The sequence below is a fragment of the Oncorhynchus mykiss genome, chromosome 19, assembly GCF_013265735.2.
Source record: "Oncorhynchus mykiss isolate Arlee chromosome 19, USDA_OmykA_1.1, whole genome shotgun sequence".
Lineage (NCBI taxonomy): Eukaryota > Metazoa > Chordata > Actinopteri > Salmoniformes > Salmonidae > Oncorhynchus > Oncorhynchus mykiss.
This window is the reverse complement of record NC_048583.1, coordinates 16,612,534-16,636,054: the sequence shown is the minus strand read 5'-3', so window position 1 is coordinate 16,636,054 and position 23,521 is coordinate 16,612,534. Positions and strand designations below refer to the sequence as shown.

General features: G+C 44.0%; 2 protein-coding genes across 3 annotated transcripts in view; both read left to right on the top strand.

Moving 5' to 3' along the window:
- Nucleotides 1-3,584, top strand: part of LOC110498492 (gastrula zinc finger protein 5-1) — an 89,768-nt gene extending 86,184 nt beyond the window's left edge. For both annotated transcript variants that reach the window (XM_036953727.1, XM_036953726.1), the window contains exon 7: nt 2,410-3,584. In XM_036953727.1, coding sequence (XP_036809622.1) covers nt 2,410-3,339 — 930 coding nt within the window. In that variant the 3' untranslated portion in view covers nt 3,340-3,584. The remainder of the gene's footprint in view (nt 1-2,409) is intronic.
- LOC110498480 (zinc finger protein 184-like) overlaps nt 1-23,521 on the top strand; it is a 350,017-nt gene that overhangs the window by 179,285 nt on the left and 147,211 nt on the right. The window lies entirely within an intron of this gene.

Sequence of the window (23,521 nt, the reverse complement as noted above, 5' to 3'; positions counted from 1 at the left end):
CTAAAGGACAACAAAGTCCAGGCATTAGAGTGGCCCTGACCTCAATCCCATAGAAAATGAGTGTGCAGAACTGATAAAGCGTGTGCGAGCAAGGAGGCCTACAGTTAGTTACACCAGCTCTGTCAGGAGGAATGGGCCAAAATTCACCCAACTTATTGTGGAAAGCTTGTGTAAGGATACCTGAAATGTTTGACCCAAGTTAAACAATTTAAAGGCAATGCTACCAAATACTACTTGAGTGTATGTAAACTTCTGAGCCACTGGGAATGTGATGAAATAAATAAAAGCTGAAATAAATCGTTCTCTACTATTATTCTGACATTTCACATTCTTAAAATGAAGTGGTGATCCTAACTGACCTAAGACAGGGAATTTTTACGAGGATTATATATCAGGAATTGTGAAAAACAGAGTTTAAATGTATTTGGCTAAGGTGTATGTAAACTTCTGACTTCAACTGTACCTACACGTCTATGTCAAAGATAATAAAACAAAAACACTATAGTACTACAGTATTTTATATTATAGTTAACTGTGTATACTACAGGAAATACTACAGTAAAGTCAGCAAAAACACTACAGTGAATACTATATTATTTATTACCATACTATAGTACTTTTTCATGTGGGGGACCAGGATGAGACATAGATTTGGTCCGTGGGGACGGGGAGGTGTCCGTATGCAGCTGGAGAGAACAGACTTGGCTTGCTCCTTCCTGCTCCTATAGTTGTGATTCAGAGAGAATGATGGCGCCCCAACAGGTGCTGCCTTCAGCCTGCCTTCTATAGGATCTATCAACTGGAACATGGATCCTGGGACAACACAGACACTCCCTGGTCTTTGTCCTCCTCACACTCTCCTAATGTTATACCAGATCTCAGACAATGCCAGTGCCTCAACACTAAATGGCTACACAAGTCCATAGACAAGTGACAGTAGTAGAGACGTAAATCAGTAAAGGTGACAGCGCCAAAGACAAGCACTTCCCGTGTTCATTCTGTGAGAAAGCCTTCAGTTTCCCCAAACAGGTGGAGATCCACCAGAATGCACACGGGGAGAACCGTTCAGCTGCCACCTGTGCGGGGACAGTTTTTCCGACTTGTTCAACCTGGAGAGGCACCAGAGGGTCCGCACGGGAGAAACCCTACAGCTGCCCCCAATCTGAGAATAGGTTGCCCCACCAACACTAGCTGAAGATGCACCTGAAGGTCCACACTGGAGAGAGACCGTTCGCCTGTACTCCCTGCAGGAAGAGTTTCTCAGAGAGGAGCTACCTCAGGATAGATACACCAGCAGAAAATGCACACGGCCCATGAGTATAGTGACATGTAATGTAGTACTAGTTAGTACATTCTGTCATTTTGGATGTAGAGGGAACTGGATGAGAAGAAATGAGGAAATAATGAGTATGATGAGGCAGAGTAGATGATAAGGTGATGGTTGTTGTGATGGTGTCTGTAAAAATGATTCACAAATGAAAGTGACACTGTGTTGATACCTTTATAATGGTGAAATGATCGTGCCTTAAAGGCTCAGTGCAGTCAAAAACGTGAGATATTTAGATATATTTTCTCACTGAGGTTAGAATAATACTTTGAAATTGGGAAAATTATAATACCCTTTTAGTGTAAGAGCTGTTTTGGTGGGATAGAGTTTTGGCCCTGTCTGGTGACAGCACCAGGTGGTAAATTAGTGTATAGACCAATAAGAGAGCGCCAAACCTCTCTGCCAACAACAGCTAGTTTTCCCCTCACCACTCCCAGACGGTCCTAGTTCAATTCTTGCTTGAGAAATTGCTCTTTGCTAAGAAGCTATTTTTGTTTCTTTTTGACCTTTTGAAAACAATCACAGTAAGGTACTTAGTTGTTAACCAGAAATTATTAGATACTGAGATAAAAAACAGCTGCATTGGACCTTTAATTAATGTTCACTGGACATAAAGTAGTGACGCTGTGTGTAATGTCATGTTGAAACTTTTCCAAACTATTCCAAAATTAATTTTATCAAAGAGAAGTTAGCAGATTTACATGTGTTACCATAGTGAATAAAGTTATTCTACTTCACATGTATCGTTTTGTGTAATAAAAGTACAACATTATATGAGTGTATGACCATTTTGTTGAATTTAAATACAAAATTGACTCTGACTTGGTTATTTTTGTATTATTGCCGGGACTGAGTTTCTCTTATCTCAGTCGAACCAAAACATTTTACTTAATTCTTGAATCAACACGTGGACTTTTTTTTAATAGTAAACTTGAATGGGTCAATATTGTTAGGTCCTTAAATCACAGTGTTAAAGATAGGCTTGACTGTGGTTAACATTTAATAATATCATGTTTCTGTGTGTACAGCAAAAAGTTTCTTATATAAACATTTATGTTCTTCTGTACAATTTGTGTTTATAGTCTGCAGTCCATGAGGACCTGCTGATGTCCGGTGTTGCTGACGGGAGAGACTGGACCTCTGTAGCGGCTGGTCACAAACCCTGGCCCCGGATCAGGACCCTGGATCAGGAGCTGTCACTGTTCCTTCCCGAGTCGCAACTAGGACCAAACCAAGAGGGACAGAGACTCCACCACCACACAGAACACAAGCAGTGGACAGGTGGACTGAACAACCTCAGTCCTGGTGGTCATCAGAGAGACAGAGGCTCCATTCAGGGATCCAGTCTGCAGCCCAGACCCTTCTCTTCACAGTCTCAGTGCAGGGATGAAGCAGGGCCTGGGGCTGATAGAGATAGACCCTCCTGTTCCTATGATACAAACACCACAGTATCCATGATGAACAGAGCAGGTCACCCTGGGCGTCAGCCTTCACAGAGCGTGGTGGGAGACCCCCCTGGTGGTGTTCTTTCAGGAAGTCTGTCTTCAGGGTCTTGTCTAATGCCTGGTGACTGGGTTCATAGAAAGCCTGGGTCTAGCCTTCCTCAGCTACCTCATGGTTACCCCACAAATACAGACAGGGTCAGGATGGACGTTCACCACGAGAAGTACCTAGCCTATAACACAGCACACAATCCCAACAACATTCAAACAATGGCTAGAGGTCAAGGAGGGAGCTCAAAGACTAACCACCTGAGGGCAGTGGCTCCTGCTTCTACCTCCTCTGTTGTCATTGGGTCACAACGTGGGAGGCCGAGCATTAGGACGGACGCCGACAAGCCGTACGCCTGCCTCACCTGTGGGAAGCGTTTCGCTGAGGCAAACTATGTGAAGAAGCACCAGACTGTTCACACCAAGGAGAGGCCCTTTAAGTGTAAGCTGTGTTACAAGAGCTTCTCCTTCCAGAATAACCTTATCAGACACAGGAGTGTCCACAATGGGAAGAAATCATAGAAGTGTATGAGTTTTACGCAGGGGATATCTGGAAACCATTGTTTAGCTGACATACACTACATGACCAGTATGTGGACACCCCTTCAAATTGGTGACAGGTGTTTACAATCGAGCACATAGACATGCAATCTCCAAAGACAAACATTGGCAGTAGAATGGCCCATACTGAAGAGCTCAGTGACCTTCAACATGGCACCATCATAGGATGCCTCCGTTCCAAGAAGTCAGTTCATCACATTTCAAGCGTCGGCTGGAGTGGTGTAAAGCACGCCGCCATTGGACTCTGGAGCAGTGGAAATGCGTTCTCTGGAGTGATGAATCTGGCAGTCCAATGGATGAATCTGGGTTTTGCGGATGCAGGGAGAACACTACCTGCCCGAATGCATAGTGCCAACTGTAAAGTTTGGTGGAGGGGGAATAATGGTCTGGGGCTGTTTATGGTTTGGGCTCCTTAGTTCCAGTGAAGGGAAATCTTAACGCTACAGCATGCAATGACATTGTAGACAATTATGTGCTTTGTGGCAACAGTTTGTGGAAGGCTCTTTCCTGTTTCAGCATTACAATGCCCCTGTGCACAAAGCGAGGTCCATACAGCAATGGTTTGTCTCGATCGGTGTGGAAGAACTTGACAGGCCTGCACAGATCCCTGACCTCAACACCTTTGGGATGAATTGGAACACCGATTGCGAGCCAGGCCTAATCGCCCAACATAGGTACAGGACCTCACTAATGCTTTTGTGGCTGAATGGAAGAAAGTCCCTGCAGCAATGTCCCAACATCTAGTGGAAAAGCCTTCCCAGGAGAGTGGAGGCTGTTATAGCAGCAAAGGGGGGGACCAACTCCATATTAATGCCCATGATTTTGGATTGAGATGTTCAACGAGCAGGTGTCCACATACTTTTGGTAATGTAGTGTATTATAGTTATGTGTAGTGTATTGGGGTAAGAGGGTTTTTTGGATTACTAGGTCCCTCGTTTGAGCCTCTGGGTACACTCATATTCTTACATGATACAGACTTGTTTGGTGTGCTAGCATAGCCAAAACACTGTCATTGAAGTGTAACACAACATGTCCCCTCTGAATTTGGTTTTGCCTATGTTCTATTCAAAACAAATATAATGTCTCCCCCCCAACATTATTCGGCATAATCAGGTGGTACCTGTTCCTTTATGTACTAAAAAAATAGGTGATCAAATCTGTTAATAAATGAGAAATCATGTTGTCATGCTCTTTTTATTTGCCTGTGTATCATTTAGAATAAAAATTGGCCTCGGCTTCCTTCGAACCTATAGGTTTCTGTCCTTGACACTGATGGGATCTAACCAGCCATTCTTATTAGGTCATTTACTGTAATTTTTCCACCACATTTGTAGTGAAAGAAAGTGACCGGTCAGCCATATTGGCACTCCCTAGTATGAATGAACGGAATCCTACAGTATTTCAATTACATGTATTACTTTTTTTTTTTGTGTGGGGAGAGTAACATTAGTCACCTGAAAAAATTATACTTCAGGAAAATGCTATATTTTTGTTTTAACTCACATATTCATTTCAAAGTATGAATTAAGGGGTCTGTAATATACAAAACGTGGCAAAAATGAATGTAGATAATAATAAATATTTCTATAGCTTCCAAAATATTTTTTACAATGAAGGAGGCACGGTGCCTTCAACACGGCAGGTAGCCTAGTGGTTAGAGCGTTGGGCCAGTGAACGAAAGGTTGCAAGATCGAATCTCCGAGATGACAAGTTAAAAATCTGTCATTCTGCCCCTGAACAAGGCAGTTAGGCCGTCATTGTAAATAAGAATTTGTTCTTAATTGACTTGCCTAGTTAAAGGTTAAAAATAAATGAATAAACACAGCGCCCCCTACAGTATTCTAGAGTGCGTTCGTAAATTTAGTCTGGCTATCTACTAGCGCAGAATATGAATTTACTAACACGCAACACCCGATGAATATGATGTTTAATCGTTATCTCAGCTTTTCATTTCCTTAACTGGTCATACTGATTCAGTGGTGATTTTAGCATGTACATCTTGGTGGGGCAAACAAAAAGAAATTGGTGGGATGCATGCCAGCAAAGCCACTACACAACACTAAACAATACATTAATTGCAATATAAAGGTGACAAAAGGTGCCCACAAACTGTTAGGGCCTACATGAAGCTGTCCCAACACCTTACCACTACTACACCTGGCTATCAGCTGAGCCTCGTCTGGCAACGAAACAGTTAATTCAACCTCATTTACTGCCTTTAAAAAAAAAACATAGCTGATATGGCTGACTTGCTTAAACAAGTGTGGTTTCTACTGACAACTGAGATGTGCAAACACTGACATAAGGGGACGACAAGCGGCTGAGAGGCAATCCGTAATTTAAATTAAGACATTAATGAGCGAGCAAGGACGGATGTAGTCAATATAACTATTTGTTCAGCACTTTCGAAATGTACAGCGACAGAATTCAGAACATGGGCCGTTCTTAGTGTTCTCCCTGTACACCAAGTCAGAACTGTAGGATAAATAAAGGGGGCATTTAAGCAGACAATGAAAGCTCTTACAATATTCAATGATTACATTTCTCTAAAACAGGTTATAAAACATGTGCACCACCAAGTCAGAACAGTAGGCGAAATTAAGAGGTGAAAATAGAAAACTTTATTAGAGTGAAGCATATGGGCTACTAACAGCTTACTACACAACATAAACTTAGTATTACTTTCTTAGCTACAGTATACATATCTCCCTGGCATATTACATAATTTATGCAGCAGCATACAAGACATTTTTGTACACCATGTGCTGTTCTCACTTGAACAGGAAGGTAGCGCGGCGGTCTTTCGTAGGCAGATTTTGTCAAAGTCTGTGATTATCTGGATTTATGGTGCTTTCAAGACAACTGGGAACTCTGAAAAAAACAAGGTTGAATCATGACGACGTCAGTGATCTTCAGGTCGTAGCTCTAAAAAGAGACTTGAGTTCCCAACTTACAATTCCGAGTTGGATGACCGTTCAAAATGTATTTTCCCATTCCGAGCTCATTTTTTCCTGAGTTCCCAGTTGTCTTGAAGTCAGATTCCTAGTTCTGAGTTAAGTTGTTTTGAGTGCGGCAGAAATTATGCTGGATTGACAGCATGGCCAATGTTGAATGTTATAATTTTGGAATGGAAAAGAGACCTTTAAACCGACAATTGGGACCACACACCCACTCCACTGAATAGCACGCTAGTGATTGCTTTGCAATGCTTGCGGATAGCCACGGATTCTTTCCAAACCACTCCTTTGAAATTTCCAACTTGAGTAATGTTTATGTCCAAAGGCCAATGAGTACCGATACGTTTTATCTATAATTTCTCATCATTATTTATCTTCATATGACAAGGAGTAAAAAGGATTTGCCAGTAGATTGTCGACTTGATTCATGATGACTGCTAGCTAAGTTTTTGATTGTATGATGTTGACATGATCAGTCCAATCAAAGCTACTGTAGATACAGTGCCTTGCGAAAGTATTCGGCCCCCTTGAACTTTGCGACCTTTTGCCACATTTCAGGCTTCAAACATAAAGATATAAAACTGTATTTTTTTGTGAAGAATCAACAACAAGTGGGACACAATCATGAAGTGGAACGACATTTATTGGATATTTCAAACTTTTTTAACAAATCAAAAACTGAAAAATTGGCCGTGCAAAATTATTCAGCCCCTTTACTTTCAGTGCAGCAAACTCTCTCCAGAAGTTCAGTGAGGATCTCTGAATGATCCAATGTTGACCTAAATGACTAATGATGATAAATACAATCCACCTGTGTGTAATCAAGTCTCCGTATAAATGCACCTGCACTGTGATAGTCTCAGAGGTCCGTTAAAAGCGCAGAGAGCATCATGAAGAACAAGGAACACACCAGGCAGGTCCGAGATACTGTTGTGAAGAAGTTTAAAGCCAGATTTGGATACAAAAAGATTTCCCAAGCTTTAAACATCCCAAGGAGCACTGTGCAAGCGATAATATTGAAATGGAAGGAGTATCAGACCACTGCAAATCTACCAAGACCTGGCCGTCCCTCTAAAGGCCCACGATCACTCTGGATGAACTGCAGAGATCTACAGCTGAGGTGGGAGACTCTGTCCATAGGACAACAATCAGTCGTATATTGCACAAATCTGGCCTTTATGGAAGAGTGGCAAGAAGAAAGACATTTCTTAAAGATATCCATAAAAAGTGTCGTTTAAAGTTTGCCACAAGCCACCTGGGAGACACACCAAACATGTGGAAGAAGGTGCTCTGGTCAGATGAAACCAAAATTGAACTTTTTGGCAACAATGCAAAACGTTATGTTTGGCGTAGAAGCAACACAGCTGAACACACCATCCCCACTGTCAAACATGGTGGTGGCAGCATCATGGTTTGGGCCTGCTTTTCTTCAGCAGGGACAGGGAAGATGGTTAAAATTGATGGGAAGATGGATGGAGCCAAATACAGGACCATTCTGGAAGAAAACCTGATGGGAGTCTGCAAAAGACCTGAGACTGGGACGGAGATTTGTCTTCCAACAAGACAATGATCCAAAACATAAAGCAAAATCTACAATGGAATGGTTCAAAAATAAACATATCCAGGTGTTAGAATGGCCAAGTCAAAGTCCAGACCTGAATCCAATCGAGAATCTGTGGAAAGAACTGAAAACTGCTGTTCACAAATGGTCTCCATCCAACCTCACTGAGCTCGAGCTGTTTTGCAAGGAGGAATGGGAAAAAATTTCAGTCTCTCGATGTGCAAAACTGATAGAGACATACCCCAAGCGACTTACAGCTGTAATCGCAGCAAAAGGTGGCGCTACAAAGTATTAACTTAAGGGGGCTGAATAATTTTGCACGCCCAATTTTTCAGTTTTTGATTTGTTAAAAAAGTTGTCGTTCCACTTCATGATTGTGTCCCACTTGTTGTTGATTCGTCACAAAAATATACAGTTTTATATCTTTATGTTTGAAGCCTGAAATGTGGCAAAAGGTCGCAAAGTTCAAGGGGGCCGAATACTTTCGCAAGGCACTGTATAACGTGATTTGATGTCATTTTATTTGCGGCCAATGACCTTGAGCCTTCTTGGATGGGCACTTCTAATGTAACTCTATGGCAGCATCCAAGGTGCTTGCATTTTTGAGCCCTTAGATTTGGCAGTGACATAGTGTCCCCATGAGTGACATAACACTGAGTCAATCACGAAGAAACTATAGAGAATATTACCAACCCCTACACTCTGTATTTTAATTTGGCTTCCCCACCACCACAGAAAGCACTTAGCTAGACTGAATCACCTGCATTTTGGAGTTGACTTACTCAAGAAAGAAAAAAAAGAGACTGTGTTTGTATGGATGTTTTATTAACTCAATGACCAGTTCACTGGTCACGATGGCAACACCCACCCGTAACACGCACTCCAGCAGGTGTATCTCACTGATCATCCCTAAAGCCAACACCTCATTTGGCCGCCTTTCGTTCCAGTTCTCTGCTGCCTGTGACTGGAACGAATTGCAAAAATCGCTGAAGTTGGAGACTTTTATCTCCCTCACCAACTTCAAACATCTGCTATCTGAGCAGCTAACCGATCGCTGCAGCTGTACATAGTCTATCGGTAAATAGCCCACCCATTTTTACCTACCTCATCTCCATACTGTTTTTATTTATTTACTTTTCTGCTCTTTTGCACGCCAATATCTCTACCTGTACATGCCCATCTGATCATTTATCACTCCAGTGTTAATCTGCAAAATTTTAATTATTCGCCTACCTCCTCATGCCTTTTGCACACAATGTATATAGACTCTCCTTTTTTTCTACTGTGTTATTGACTTGTTAATTGTTTACTCCATGTGTAACTCTGTGTTGTCTGTTCACACTGCTATGCTTTATCTTGGCCAGGTCGCAGTTGCAAATGAGAACTTGTTCTCAACTAGCCTACCTGGTTAAATAAAGATGAAATAAAAAAATAAACATTGTTTGCAAACTAATGCCAAAATTACATGCAAAAAAATGTATTTATTTTTAGCTAAAAATGTGGGTCTCAAAACAGGTGGGGCTAAGATCAACATAACCCATAGCTGGATTTCTCATAACCATGATACGAGTTTATCTGGGTTATTGTAAACCGGACGTGATGTTTATATGCGTCAACTCAAAAACAATACTTTAGTATCTTCAATAATAATGGGATATTGCATGTACATGGGTAGCGATAAAGTTAACTATTTTGAGCAGAAGAAATATGAGTAGCATATGCATAACCATGGTACTAATTGAAAGGGAACACTGGAGGTTATGGGGAAATGCAGACTAAAGGTGAGGACACAAGACTGAATCCAAATATTACACTAGATTTTATGTGCATTTTACATTTACTGTACTTTTTGCAACATCTGTCAAATTGAATCTTATGACTCAAGGAAAGAGCTTTCAAATATCCAATGCAAATTTTTTTTGTTGCTCTCCTTGCTTGGCCATTGAGTAATTTAAGCTTGGAACACAGCTCTAAATCCCCACCATCACATCACTGTTGTTTACTGTCATGAGAATTTTCAATCACAATGATAATAACTAACAATCAATAGCTTTGACCAATCCCCGAAGTTTGTAAGACCATGTGTTTAATAATAATTAGGCAAAGACTCAGCTTATGCAAAAGGTTAGTACAGTTTATTCACGAGAATGTTCTGAAGTCCATTATACAAAGACATCCATTTTATACTTGCGCACATACTTCCACACAAACAGTAGGTATCCTACGCACATACATACACACGAACAGTAGGTGAGTTGTATCCTTCTCCAGAGTTCTCACCACTGTGTATCACTACCCAGCCGACAGTTCCATTCCCCCGAGATTAGGGAAACCTTGAGAAGTACTCCCTGTCCTATCATATGTTTCTCAGAGTTCTAGCCAGGTCGGGTCAACCACAGTTTAATTGTTCTCTGTATTTTCTTGGGCACACACATACACACACATTACTTTAATTATTCCTTATAAATGCTACATAAACTATAATCCCTAATGGTGAAGTTTCAGGGTAGAATTATTTAACCATTATCTTTAAACATAAATTCTTTTTTTTTCTTCATTTACGCAATCCAAAAACGGGGTCAGGTCAGGTCTGCCACTGCGAGGACGATCAGCTGTCCGTCCTGTCTCCCTGAAGCGCTGTCTTAGGCATCTCACAGTACGGACATTGCAATTTATTGCCCTGGCCACATCTGCAGTCCTCATGCCTCCTTGCAGCATGCCTAAGGCACGTTCACACAGATGAGCAGGGATCCTGGGCATCTTTCTTTTGGTGTATTTCAGAGTCAGTAGAAAGGCCTCTTTAGTGTCCTAAGTTTTCATAACTGTGACCTTAATTGCCTAACGTCTGTAAGCTGTTAGTGTCTTAACGACCATTCCACAGGTGCATGTTCATTAATTGTTTATGGTTCATTGAACAAGCTTAGGAAACAGTGTTTAAACCCTTTACAATGAAGATCTGTGACGTTTTTTGGATTTTTACGAATTATCTTTGAAAGACAGGGTCCTGAAAAAGGGACGTTTCTTTTTTTACTGAGTTTAGATTCATTAAGCCTTAATCTATGGATTTCACATGACTGGTTTCTACATGACCAAGAGTAAAACGGTCTGAATTTAAAAACAGACAATCTGACAAATCTCTGAATTTATGAATGACCCAGAGAGCACTCTGACACCCTGGAGGCAATTTACGAACGGGGGAAGGCGTCTCGCGATATTACCCTACCAGTCTAACATCAACTTGCTATCACTGAGATGGGAGGGGTGGAAATATTTGAGGTGTCCTAAAAAATGTGTGCCAAACTGCCAATTAAGGCTGGCTGTGGCATGGATTTAGCCAGCACAGTAGCCTAGTCAGTGGCATATCAATGTTGTATTAAATGCGATGCCCATTGAATGAAAGGTGACTGTGGGAAGCCTGTTTAGGAACATCAATTTATTTAAAAAAAGACTGCATCTTCCACTTTCCTCTGTTGGACCTACGGTAACTGTCAACAACCCCTACTGTGGCCCTCCCAAGTCACTGGGTAGTAAGTTGGAGTTACACTTAAATCAGATATTTGTTTGTGCTCCTCTATAAACCTTCATCTATATCTGTTATGTGTATTATTATTATCTCATGATTGCAGTGTTTCCCAGCCCTGGTCCTCGAGTACCCCTGGATAAGCACACCTGATTCAACTTGTCAACTAATCATCAAGCCCTCACTAAGTTGAATGAGGTGTGTTTGTCCAGGTGTTTGTCCAGGGCTACATTAAAAATATGTGTACTGTTGGGGTACTCGAGGACCTGGAGCATAGCCTTTTCATTTAACCACACCCTTTAAACTATGATGCCAACCAATAACACACTTTCTCTTCAGTGTAAACAGACATGAACAGTGGCCAACAACAATTTCCACCTTAGCGTTTTTATGGTTATTATTTTGAACTTTATTTACACCATGGGACTCAAAATATGACTATTTTAACTGCACAGCCTCGCATACTTACCCCAGGTAGTGTTTAATTCGCTTTGAAGACATGATTTGGTTGACAGACGTTATCTAGGTAACCCTAGCTAGGTGCTGGATAACTGTATGGTTTTTCACACTCAAATAGCCTCCATCATGGAGCTGCTAGCGAATGCAGCCGTGGCAGAGATCTGTAAACTCGTAGACGACGACTATGCAGTGTTTCGTTTGGAAATTTCTCAAAGCCAGAAAGAAAACAGGGTATTACGGAGAAAACTACAGCTACTGGAACTGAAGGTGGCACAAGAGTGCGTCCTCGACAGTCACCCAGTAGCGTCAAGATCCTCGACCGATACAGAGGAATGGCAAGAGGTACATTTTGAAGCTGCTGGGCCTTTCGCCAGTCATATATACTGTAGCTCAGTGCCAGAACACAGGAGCTTTGTGAAGCCAGCGGGACACAATACATGGAGATGACCAACCAATCACTGTTGACGAGGGGAGTAGAACCTCAACCCAGCACATTATCGGGATAGAGGTTAGTTGAATAATGTTGCATAAAAAATGTGTTACTTTTGTAATCAAATGTGGCCTGTTTATTTCAGAAAGGCTCCACTCAGCTATTCACTTGCTTGCATCCCAATTTATCTGCCATAGGGGATCTTGTTGTGAGACTTCCCTATGACATTGTTATCCAATTCTACTCATGTACCGATAATAACCTCCTCTATTCTTGTGCCAGTCTGTAGATGCAGAGGCTGCAGGTCCTAGAGTCAAGCAGGAGAAGACTGAAGGAGATGTGGAACCACGGCGAAGCAGAGACATCCAGACTCGATTCACATGGCCACGTCCTTTTCGATCAGGTATTGAACTCAACCGATAGAGCTAAAGCCCAGGTACCTAGCCTTTAACACTGCACACAATCCCAACAACACCCAAAACAATGGCTAGAGGTCAAGACTAACCACCTGAGGGTGGTGGCAGCTGCTTCTATCACCTATGGTGTCATTGGGTCACAACGTGAGTGGCTGAGTGTTCAGACACAAGCTGTACGCCTGCCCCACTTATGGGAAGCGCTTTGTTGAGGCAAACTATGTGAAGATGCACCAGACCGTTCACACGAAGGAGAGGCCCTTCCAGTGCAAACTTTGTTAGAAGAGCTTTTACTTCCTGACTAATATTATCAGACATAGGAGTGTCCACAATGGGGAGAAATCATAGCAGTGTGGCTTGAGATGTACACAGGGGATATCTGGGCAACATTCTTTATCTGGCAAATTAAAGTTCTCATGTGAAGTGTCTTGGGCAGGGAATAAAATTAATACCTGCCAAATGTGGGTAGATTTAGGTATTGCCTGGTAAGAATGTCTATTTCACTAGCCACGTGGATGGGTGGGCAATTTGCAGGGCTCTACAGTGTGAGCATTACATTCGCATTTGGAAATAAAAATAAGAGTAACAAGTCAAGTATGAGCACATGTGAAAGTTGTGATTTATAACAGAGAAATGCTGCAGTAGCTGTTTTCAAAGTACTTCTGACATTTTGTTTCATAGCTGCTAATCGCAAAAATAAATACGAATCTATATCTGATAAGGGAATTTATATGTTTAAAGTAATGACTAAAGGATTCCACCCTGAAATCATATAATTGTATGAAATGTGTTAGTAGTCATAATTCCATAATATGTGTGACTAGACCATTGTGTTGCTGTGTAGTGGTGTGAGAGTTGAGAGAACAAACAGGAAAGAGATTCCTTCCAAGGTCCCTCTTATCTGGGGAGGAAAGGAATGGCGAGAAACTGCCAAGGCTGGTAGAAAAGTGATAAACCTGTCTGTGTGTGTGTGTGTGTGTATATGTGTGTGTGTGTGTGTGTGTGTTTAGGGGGTTATAAACACTTCAAATTTTGGGTGACTTTAGAGCTCTCTGAATAAAGAACCAACCTTTTGCAGAAATCTGTGACTTTGCCTAATTCTTATTAACCCTAGCTTTACAACCTAGGGGGAATTGGTCAAAGCTATAGTGATTGTTATCATCATTGGGATTGAAAATTCTCGTGACAGCTTGGTCCTTTCGAGCCGGATCTCAATACCTTTTTCTGTCGTCCCATGGGACACCGAAACCGTGCAAGGTAGATTAAAGACCTTGCCCCATTCTGAGGGTTCTTTACAGGCCTGTGGCGAACTGGTACACGAAAGAAACGGTGACAAGATCCAACCTACATTGAAATCTCAGCTGCAAGGATAAGGTCAGTAATCTTTATTCATTAGTTTGGGGTTAAATTCTAAATGCACTAGATTAAATTCCTATAGAGCATTGGTCAAGATAAATGTGAGGGAGAATTTTAACTGCAAAACTAACAGTAAGTAAGATTTGTATCGGGTATACCGTCCATATAATCTAATGTAGAGAAATTTTAAAACAAAAGTATCAACTACCCTGAGTCATTTCAGACCCACATTTACTTACTCTTACTCTTATTTCTTACTGGGATCTGTAATACAGTGCCGCCAACACTAACATAGTTAGCACTGTATTACAGATCCCAGTGAGAAATGTAGAGTAAGTAAATTTGGGTCTGAAATGACTCAGGGTAGTTGAGGCCATTACCAAAATAAACCTAGTAAATTACGTCTAAGACCAACGGGAGTAAGTGAGATTAAGTATAATAACAGTAGAAAGTAAAAGCACACACATAGGAGGCAGAGATACATACAGAAATAATTATTTCAGATTTTAAAAAGCACACACAGAAGTTTTCAATGAGGATAAGAAGATAATTACTTGGGTCTAAGATAGATATATTAATCAGTCGAAAGTCATAAGAAACAACGGAAAAATAGGCTGTTAACCAGGGCCTTACAACCCCTGGGAAATAGCTTATTGAACGTAAGAGTTCTGGTGTTGTATACGTGTTAAGACCTAATAATCTATCAAAAGTCATAAAAATAATTATTCTAAAATCCTAGGAGAGATCAACGGGAGGTATTTATCAACATAGAAAGTAAAAGCACATACATATAAATTGTGAGATTAAGGATCATAACAGATTATAGAAACACACACACAGATTGTGAGAATAAGCATAATAACAACAATTAGTAATTGAATAAACATGGGTGGCAAATCCTCAAAGAAGGTTCCGGAATTAACCGGAGATGAGAGAGATATGGAATCTAAAGATAAAAGGAACATTTATTTTGGCACAAAATGGAGAAAGAAGTACGAATTTGATGGACGTCTAGAAGTAAAAAAGCCAGAATTAATGATAAAACAGATACATAAGACGTGTGTGTATAATCAGGGGAACAGCAGGTCGAAGGTTTGGATACAGCCAGGGTGTGGCTGTCAGAGGCCCGGAAAAGAGTAGAAGGTAATAATAAAAGGGCAAGTGAAAAGCAGGAAGAGCCAAGTAGGATTAGAGAGAGAGAGCAAAGTATTCAGGAAGAAACAATGAAAGATAAGAAAGATATGAACACGAACAGAGAGAGCAAGCCAAAGCCAGGAAGAGGAAAGAAGAGCCAGAACCAAGAGAGTCTAACCTTAAAAAGCGATTAGCACCATATAATAAACCAGGACTGAGGGAGGTTCAATCAGATTGGGAGGAGGATCAGTGTCCTCTCATAGAGCTTCCTAATCCTAGGGCAGGCGAAGCTGATCAATCGGATACCTTACAAGTGTATCGACCCTGGACTCAAAGAGATGTAGCAAGAGCAGTTGAGGTAATAGTACATCCAAAAACAGGAATAGAAGGGTTTAGGAGAGATATGGAGGGACTGACGGAGAGTTTTAAACTAAATACAGGAGAATTGGAAAGGGCTTTCCTACAGATAGTGGGGAAAGACTGGGCAGCAGTGAGGGGAGCCTGGGTTCCAAGGCACAGAGGAGAACCGGTTTTACCATGGGCAGGAGATGGGGATTATGCAGTCAAATTGACACAGCTTTGTGATAATCTTAGGGACTATTACCATAGACATGGACTTTTCAAAGATACGTGTGTCATGTATTGTCATGTTGTGTCTTTCTGTCCTTTCCTTTCACCCTGTCTCCCTCTGCTGGTCGTATTAGGTTACCTTTTCTCCCCCGCTTTCCCCCAGCTGTTCCTTGTCTCCTCTTGACTACCTCGTCACCCCTTCTCCCACCTGTTCCCCTTTTCCCTCTGATTAGTCCCCTATATCTCTCTCTGTTTTTGTTCCTGTCCTTGTCGGATTCTTGTTTGTTGTGTTTCATGCCTGAGCCAGACTATCGTCATGTTTGCTGTAACCTTATCCTGTCCTGTCGGAATCTGCCGGTCTATCTGAGCCTACCTATGTTTGGTTATTAAAGAAGCTCTGTTTAAGTTAGTTCGCTTTTGGGTCCTCATTCACTCACCGTAACAGAAGAATCCGACCAAGAATGGACCCAGTGACTTCGGATCCTCTCCACTCAGCCGTCGGGATCCAGGGAGCGATGCTAGGCAGACACGAGCAGGAATTGTCTGCTGCTCGACATGCCGTTGAGACCCTGGCCACCCAAGTCTCCAACCTCACAGAACAGGTTCACCATCTCCGCCTCGATCCACCGGCCACTTCCAGGGCTTTCGAATCTCCGGAGCCCAGAATCAATAACCTGCCGTGTTACTCTGGGGAGCCCACTGAATGCCGCTCGTTCCTCACCCAGTGTGATATTGTGTTTTCTCTCCAGCCCAACACTTACGCCAGGAGCACTGCTCGTGTCGCCTACGTCATATCTCTCCTTACTGGACGGGCTCGTGAGTGGGGCACGGCAATCTGGGAGGCAAGGGCTGAGTGTACTAACCAGTATCAGGACTTTAAGGAGGAGATGATACGGGTTTTTGATCGATCTGTTTTTGGGGAGGAGGCTTCCAGGGCCCTGTCTTCCCTATGTCAAGGCAATCGATCCATAACAGACTACTCTATTGAGTTTCGCACTCTTGCTGTCTCCAGTGGCTGGAACGAGCCGGCCTTGCTCGCTCGTCTTCTGGAGGGTCTCCGCGCAGAGGTAAAGGATGAGATTCTCTCCCGGGAGGTTCCTTCCAGCGTGGATTCCTTGATTGAACTCGCTATTCGCATTGAGCGACGGGTTGATCTTCGTCACCGAGCTCGTGGAAAGGAGCTCGCGCTCTCCGTCGCCCCCCTCTCCGCATCACTACCATCTTCCTCTGCCGGCTCGGGAGCTGAGCCTATGCAGCTGGGAGGTATCCGCATCTCGACTAAGGAGAGGGAACGGAGAATCACCAACCGCCTCTGTCTCTATTGCGGTTCTGCTGGTCATTTTGTCACTTCATGTCCAGTAAAAGCCAGAGCTCATCAGTAAGCGGAGGGCTACTGGTGAGCGCTACTACTCCTGTCTCTCCTTCAAGATCCTGCACTACCTTGTCGGTCCATCTACGCTGGACCGGTTCGTCAGCTTCCTGCAGTGCCTTAATAGACTCTGGGGCGGAGGGCTGTTTTATGGACGAGACCTGGGCTCGGGAACATGACATTCCTCTCAGACAGTTAAGGGAGTCCACGGCCTTGTTCGCCCTGGATGGTAGTCCTCTCCCCAGGATTCAGCGTGAGACGCTACCTTTAACCCTCACTGTTTCTGGTAATCATAGCGAAACCATTTCTTTTTTGATTTTTCGTTCACCTTTTACACCTGTTGTTTTGGGCCATCCCTGGCTAGTTTGTCATAATCCTTCCATTAATTGGTCTAGTAATTCTATCCTCTCCTGGAACGTCTCTTGTCATGTGAAATGTTTAATGTCTGCTATCCCTCCTGTTTCCTCTGTCTCTTCTTCACAGGAGGAGCCTGGTGATTTGACAGGGGTGCCGGAGGAATATCACGATCTGCGCACGGTGTTCAGTCGGTCCAGGGCCACCTCTCTTCCTCCACACCGGTCGTATGATTGTAGTATTGATCTCCTTCCGGGAACCACTCCCCCCCGGGGTAGACTATACTCTCTGTCGGCTCCCGAACGTAAGGCTCTCGAGGATTATTTGTCTGTAGCTCTTGACGCCGGTACCATAGTCCCCTCCTCCTCTCCCGCCGGAGCGGGGTTTTTTTTTGTCAAGAAGAAGGACGGGTCTCTGCGCCCCTGCATAGATTATCGAGGGCTGAATGACATAACAGTTAAGAATCGTTATCCGCTTCCTCTTATGTCTTCAGCCTTCGAGATCCTGCAGGGAGCCAGGTTTTTCACTAAGTTGGACCTTCGTAACGCTTACCATCTCGTGCGCATCAGGGAGGGGGACGAGTGGAAGACGGCGTTTAACACTCCGTTAGGGCACTTTGAATACCGGGTTCTTCCTTTCGGCCTCGCTAACGCTCCAGCTGTCTTTCAGGCATTAGTCAATGATGTCCTGAGAGACATGCTGAACATCTTTGTTTTCGTTTACCTTGACGATATCCTGATTTTTTCACCGTCACTCCAGATTCATCTTCAGCACGTTCGACGTGTCCTCCAGCGCCTTTTAGAGAATTGTCTTTTTGTGAAGGCTGAGAAGTGCACTTTTCATGCCTCCTCCGTCACATTTCTCGGTTCTGTTATTTCCGCTGAAGGCATTAAGATGGATCCCGCTAAGGTCCAAGCTGTCATTGATTGGCCCGCCCCTAAGTCACGCGTCGAGCTGCAGCGCTTTCTCGGCTTCGCGAACTTCTATCGTCGTTTCATCCGTAATTTCGGTCAGGTGGCAGCTCCTCTCACAGCCCTTACTTCTGTCAAGACGTGCTTTAAGTGGTCCGTTTCCGCCCAGGGAGCTTTTGATCTCCTCAAGAATCGTTTTACATCCGCTCCTATCCTTGTTACACCTGACGTCTCTAGACAGTTCGTTGTCGAGGTTGACGCGTCAGAGGTGGGCGTGGGAGCCATTCTTTCTCAGCGCTCCCTCTCTGACGACAAGGTCCACCCATGCGCGTATTTTTCTCATCGCCTGTCGCCGTCGGAACGTAACTATGATGTGGGAAACCGCGAACTGCCCGCCATCCGGTTAGCCCTAGGCGAATGGCGACAGTGGTTGGAGGGGGCGACCGTTCCTTTTGTCGTTTGGACTGACCATAGGAACCTTGAGTACATCCGTTCTGCCAAACGACTTAATGCGCGTCAGGCGCGTTGGGCGCTGTTTTTCGCTCGTTTCGAGTTTGTGATTTCTTATCGTCCGGGCTCTAAGAACACCAAGCCTGATGCTTTATCTCGTCTCTTCAGTTCTTCAGTAGCCTCCACTGACCCCGAGGGGATTCTCCCTGAGGGGCGTGTTGTCGGGTTGACTGTCTGGGGAATTGAGAGGCAGGTAAAGCAAGCGCTCACTCACACTCCGTCGCCGCGCGCTTGTCCTAGGAACCTTCTTTTCGTTCCCGTTCCTACTCGTCTGGCCGTTCTTCAGTGGGCTCACTCTGCCAAGTTAGCCGGCCACCCTGGCGTTCGGGGTACGCTTGCTTCCATTCGCCAGCGTTTTTGGTGGCCCACCCGGGAGCATGACACGCGTCGTTTCGTGGCTGCTTGTTCGGTCTGCGCGCAGACTAAGTCCGGTAACTCCCCTCCTGCCGGCCGTCTCAGGCCGCTTCCCATTCCCTCTCGACCGTGGTCTCACATCGCCTTAGATTTTGTCACCGGACTGCCTTCGTCAGCGGGGAAGACTGTTATTCTTACGATAGGTTCTCTAAGGCGGCTCATTTCATTCCCCTTGCTAAGCTTCCTTCTGCTAAAGAGACGGCACAAATCATCATCGAGAATGTTTTCAGAATTCATGGCCTTCCGTCAGACGTCGTTTCGGACAGAGGTCCGCAATTCACGTCTCAATTTTGGAGGGAGTTTTGCCGTTTGATTGGGGCTTCCGTCAGTCTCTCTTCCGGCTTTCACCCCCAGTCTAACGGTCAAGCAGAACGGGCCAATCAGACTATTGGTCGCATCTTACGCAGTCTTTCTTTTCGCAACCCTGCGTCTTGGTCAGAACAGCTCCCCTGGGCAGAATACGCCCACAACTCGCTTCCTTCGTCTGCGACCGGGCTATCTCCTTTTCAGAGTAGCCTCGGGTACCAGCCTCCGCTGTTCTCATCTCAGTTCGCCGAGTCCAGCGTCCCCTCCGCTCAGGCTTTTGTCCAACGTTGCGAGCGCACCTGGAAGAGGGTCAGGTCTGCACTTTGCCGTTATAGGACGCAGACTGTGAGGGCTGCTAATAAGCGTAGAACTAAGAGTCCTAGATATTGTCGCGGTCAGAGAGTTTGGCTCTCCACTCAGAACCTTCCCCTTAAGACGGCTTCTCGCAAGTTGACCCCGCGGTTCATTGGTCCGTTCCGTATTTCTCGGGTCATTAATCCTGTCGCAGTTCGACTTCTTCTTCCGCGATACCTTCGTCGCGTCCACCCGGTCTTCCATGTCTCCTGTATTAAGCCCGTTCTTCGCGCCCCCGCTCGTCTTCCCCCCCCCCCCCCCATCCTTGTCGAGGGCGCACCCATCTACAGGGTCCGCAGGATTTTGGACATGCGTCCTCGGGGCCGTGGTCACCAGTACCTCGTTGATTGGGAGGGGTACGGTCCTGAGGAGAGGAGTTGGGTTCCCTCTCGGGACGTGCTGGACCGTGCGCTGATCGAGGATTTCCTCCGTTGCCGCCAGGTTTCCTCCTCGAGTGCGCCAGGAGGCGCTCGGTGAGTGGGGGGGTACTGTCATGTATTGTCATGTTGTGTCTTTCTGTCCTTTCCTTTCACCCTGTCTCCCTCTGCTGGTCGTATTAGGTTACCTTTTCTCCCCCGCTTTCCCCCAGCTGTTCCTTGTCTCCTCTTGACTACCTCGTCACCCCTTCTCCCACCTGTTCCCCTTTTCCCTCTGATTAGTCCCCTATATCTCTCTCTGTTTTTGTTCCTGTCCTTGTCGGATTCTTGTTTGTTGTGTTTCATGCCTGAGCCAGACTATCGTCATGTTTGCTGTAACCTTGTCCTGTCCTGTCGGAATCTGCCGGTCTATCTGAGCCTACCTATGTTTGGTTATTAAAGAAGCTCTGTTTAAGTTAGTTCGCTTTTGGGTCCTCATTCACTCACCGTAACAACGTGAGTGTAAACAAGGGGATGGGGAAACTGTTAGCCAATATTTAGAGACACTGAGAGACGTGTTCAATGCTAACAGTGGACTGGTAGATCCTAGACAGGGAGACGACGGACCTTACCACCAACAGTTAAAAATAGCCGCCTTTAACTGTTGTATGAAGCCTGAAATTTGCCAGATCTTAAAAAAGATTCCGATATGGTAGGGAATAGTCACATTGGCCGAAGAGGTATGCTATACACCATGAGCAGAATGGCAAGGAAAATAAAAGAAAGAAAGAACAGGCAGGAGCAGAATATTTGATCGCCACTCTTGGGGAAATTGCAGGAAAGAGCAGGAACGATTTTAAAGAGAAAGGGGGAAACAGGGAGAGTAGAAAATGGACAGAAAGTGCTACAACTGCGATAAAACAGGCCACATGGCAGAGGATTGTAAGGCCCCACCAAGGAACAGTAGACGGAGACAGTTTAGGGATAGACAGAAAAGGGAACGTAGGCAATGAGAGAGAGCGAGAGGAGTAGTAGGAGCAAAGGCAAGAACAGGAAGAAAAAGGTCAGAGGAATAGAAAATAAAGAACAGAAAGGAGCAGAGCATCTAATAGTAACTCTCGGGGTAATTGTAGACCAGCGTAACGGAGGACTCAAGGGTAGGAAACCTGGGAAAGACAGTGGTAAATGGACCGGGAGCGATTGGAAATGTTGTAATTGTGATAAAACTGGCCATTTCGCTAGAGACTGCAAGGCACCCTGTTCCAGCTGTCATAAACCAGGGCATCTTTCCCAAAATGGTAAGACCAAAGGGAAAGGCAGGAGAGAAGATAAGGAGACATAGAGAAAGAGAGCGACAGAGACAACGAGAGCGAGAGTAATGAGAATCATTGCCGGAGTAATGCTTGGACCTTTAAATTAGGGCTATTTTCTGGGAATTGTCTCGGTAGTATGTGCCTGATTTTATGACTACAGACAATTATAAATAGGGTTATTTACGGGGAGTCTTCGTCATTTCAATAGCTTTGGTTCAGTGGTAGAATTCTTGCCTGCCACACGGGAGGCTCGGGTTTGTTTCCCGGCCTATGCACCAATTGACTAAAATCTGGGTTTCTGTTTGTAATTCAACTATTGGTATGTTTTGCCTGGAAAGATACGGTTGTTAGTGTTTGTTTAAGATATAAACTGAACATTTTAATAATAACAGACATAAGCCCGTCAAATTGAGTGCATTGAGTTCTATCAGACAGATAGTTAGCAAACCATGCAACTGCATGCTCTGAAAGACCTACACTCGACAATCTCTGCCTTAGTATAGCATGATCAACTGTATCAAAAGCCTTCGAGAGATCAATAAAAAGTGAGACACAGTGCTGTTTTTGTCAAGGGCTTCAGTGATATCATTTAAACCTTCATGGCTGCTGTAATTGTGCTATGCTTCTTCCTGAAGCCCGATTGGTATATTGATAAAATAGTTAGTAATTAAAAACTCTTTTAGCTGTTCATTCACAAGGGTTTCATGTACTTTCACCAGGGGTGACAGCTTTGAGATTGGCCTATAATTATTTAAGAGTTTGCATGCTGACTGCAGGAATGTCCACCAGAGCTGTGAATTTCCAAATTAAATTCAGTGAATTTCTTAAATATAAAAATGGTGAAACATTTAGAAAGTTACGTTTTTAGATTAAACTATAATATTAATGTCACCGAAATAGTTGATTAAAACGCTGTTTTTCAATGAATGTTACAGTAGCCTCAACAGCACTCTGTAGGGTAGCACCACTAACCACCACTGGAACCCACTAAGGTGTTTCAGATGCTAAGCTTATGGTAATTTTGCAGCAGTGTGTAGACTGGAGATACCGAGATGTGAAGTGTGCAGGAGAGCATGGGCCAAACGAATATGTAGTATTGGTGAGGGAAAAAAACTGTTAATTATGGGGTGCCCATGTTGCTGGGAATCAGAAGTGCCTGGTGCGAGAAAGACAGGTTGAGGTTGCCAGGGTCAAAGTAGAACAGAAGTTGTCATATGTTGAGGCAGTGAGGAGAGAAGAGTTTTTTTTATTTCACCTTTTTTTTAACGAGGTAGGCTAGTTGAGAACAAGTTCTCATTTACAACTGCGACCTGGCCAAGATAAACTAAAGCAGTGCGACACAAACAACAACAGAGTTACCCATGGAATAAACAAACATACAGTCAATAACACAATAGAGAAAAGGCTATATACAGTGTGTGCAAATGAGGTAAGATAAGGGAGGTAAGGCAATAAATAGGCCATAGTGGTGAAATAATTACAATTTAGCAATTAAACACTGGAGTGATAGATGTGCAGAAGATGAATGTGCAAGTAGAGATACTGCGGTGCAAACAGTATGGGGATGAGGTATTAGCTATGTACAGGTGCAGGTGCAGTGATCTGTGAGCTGCTCTGACAGCTGGGGCTTAAAGTTAGTGAGGGAGATATGGGTCTCCAGCTTCAGTGATTTTCGTTCCAGTCATTGGCAGCAGAGAACTGGAAGGAAAGGCAGCCAAAGGAGGAATTGGCTTTGGGGGTGACCAGTGAATTATAACTGCTGGAGCGCATGCTACGGTGACCAGTGAGCTGAGATAAGGCGGGGCTTTACCTAGCAAAGACGGCAGCATTCCAATCTTTGGGGATCCGGGACGATA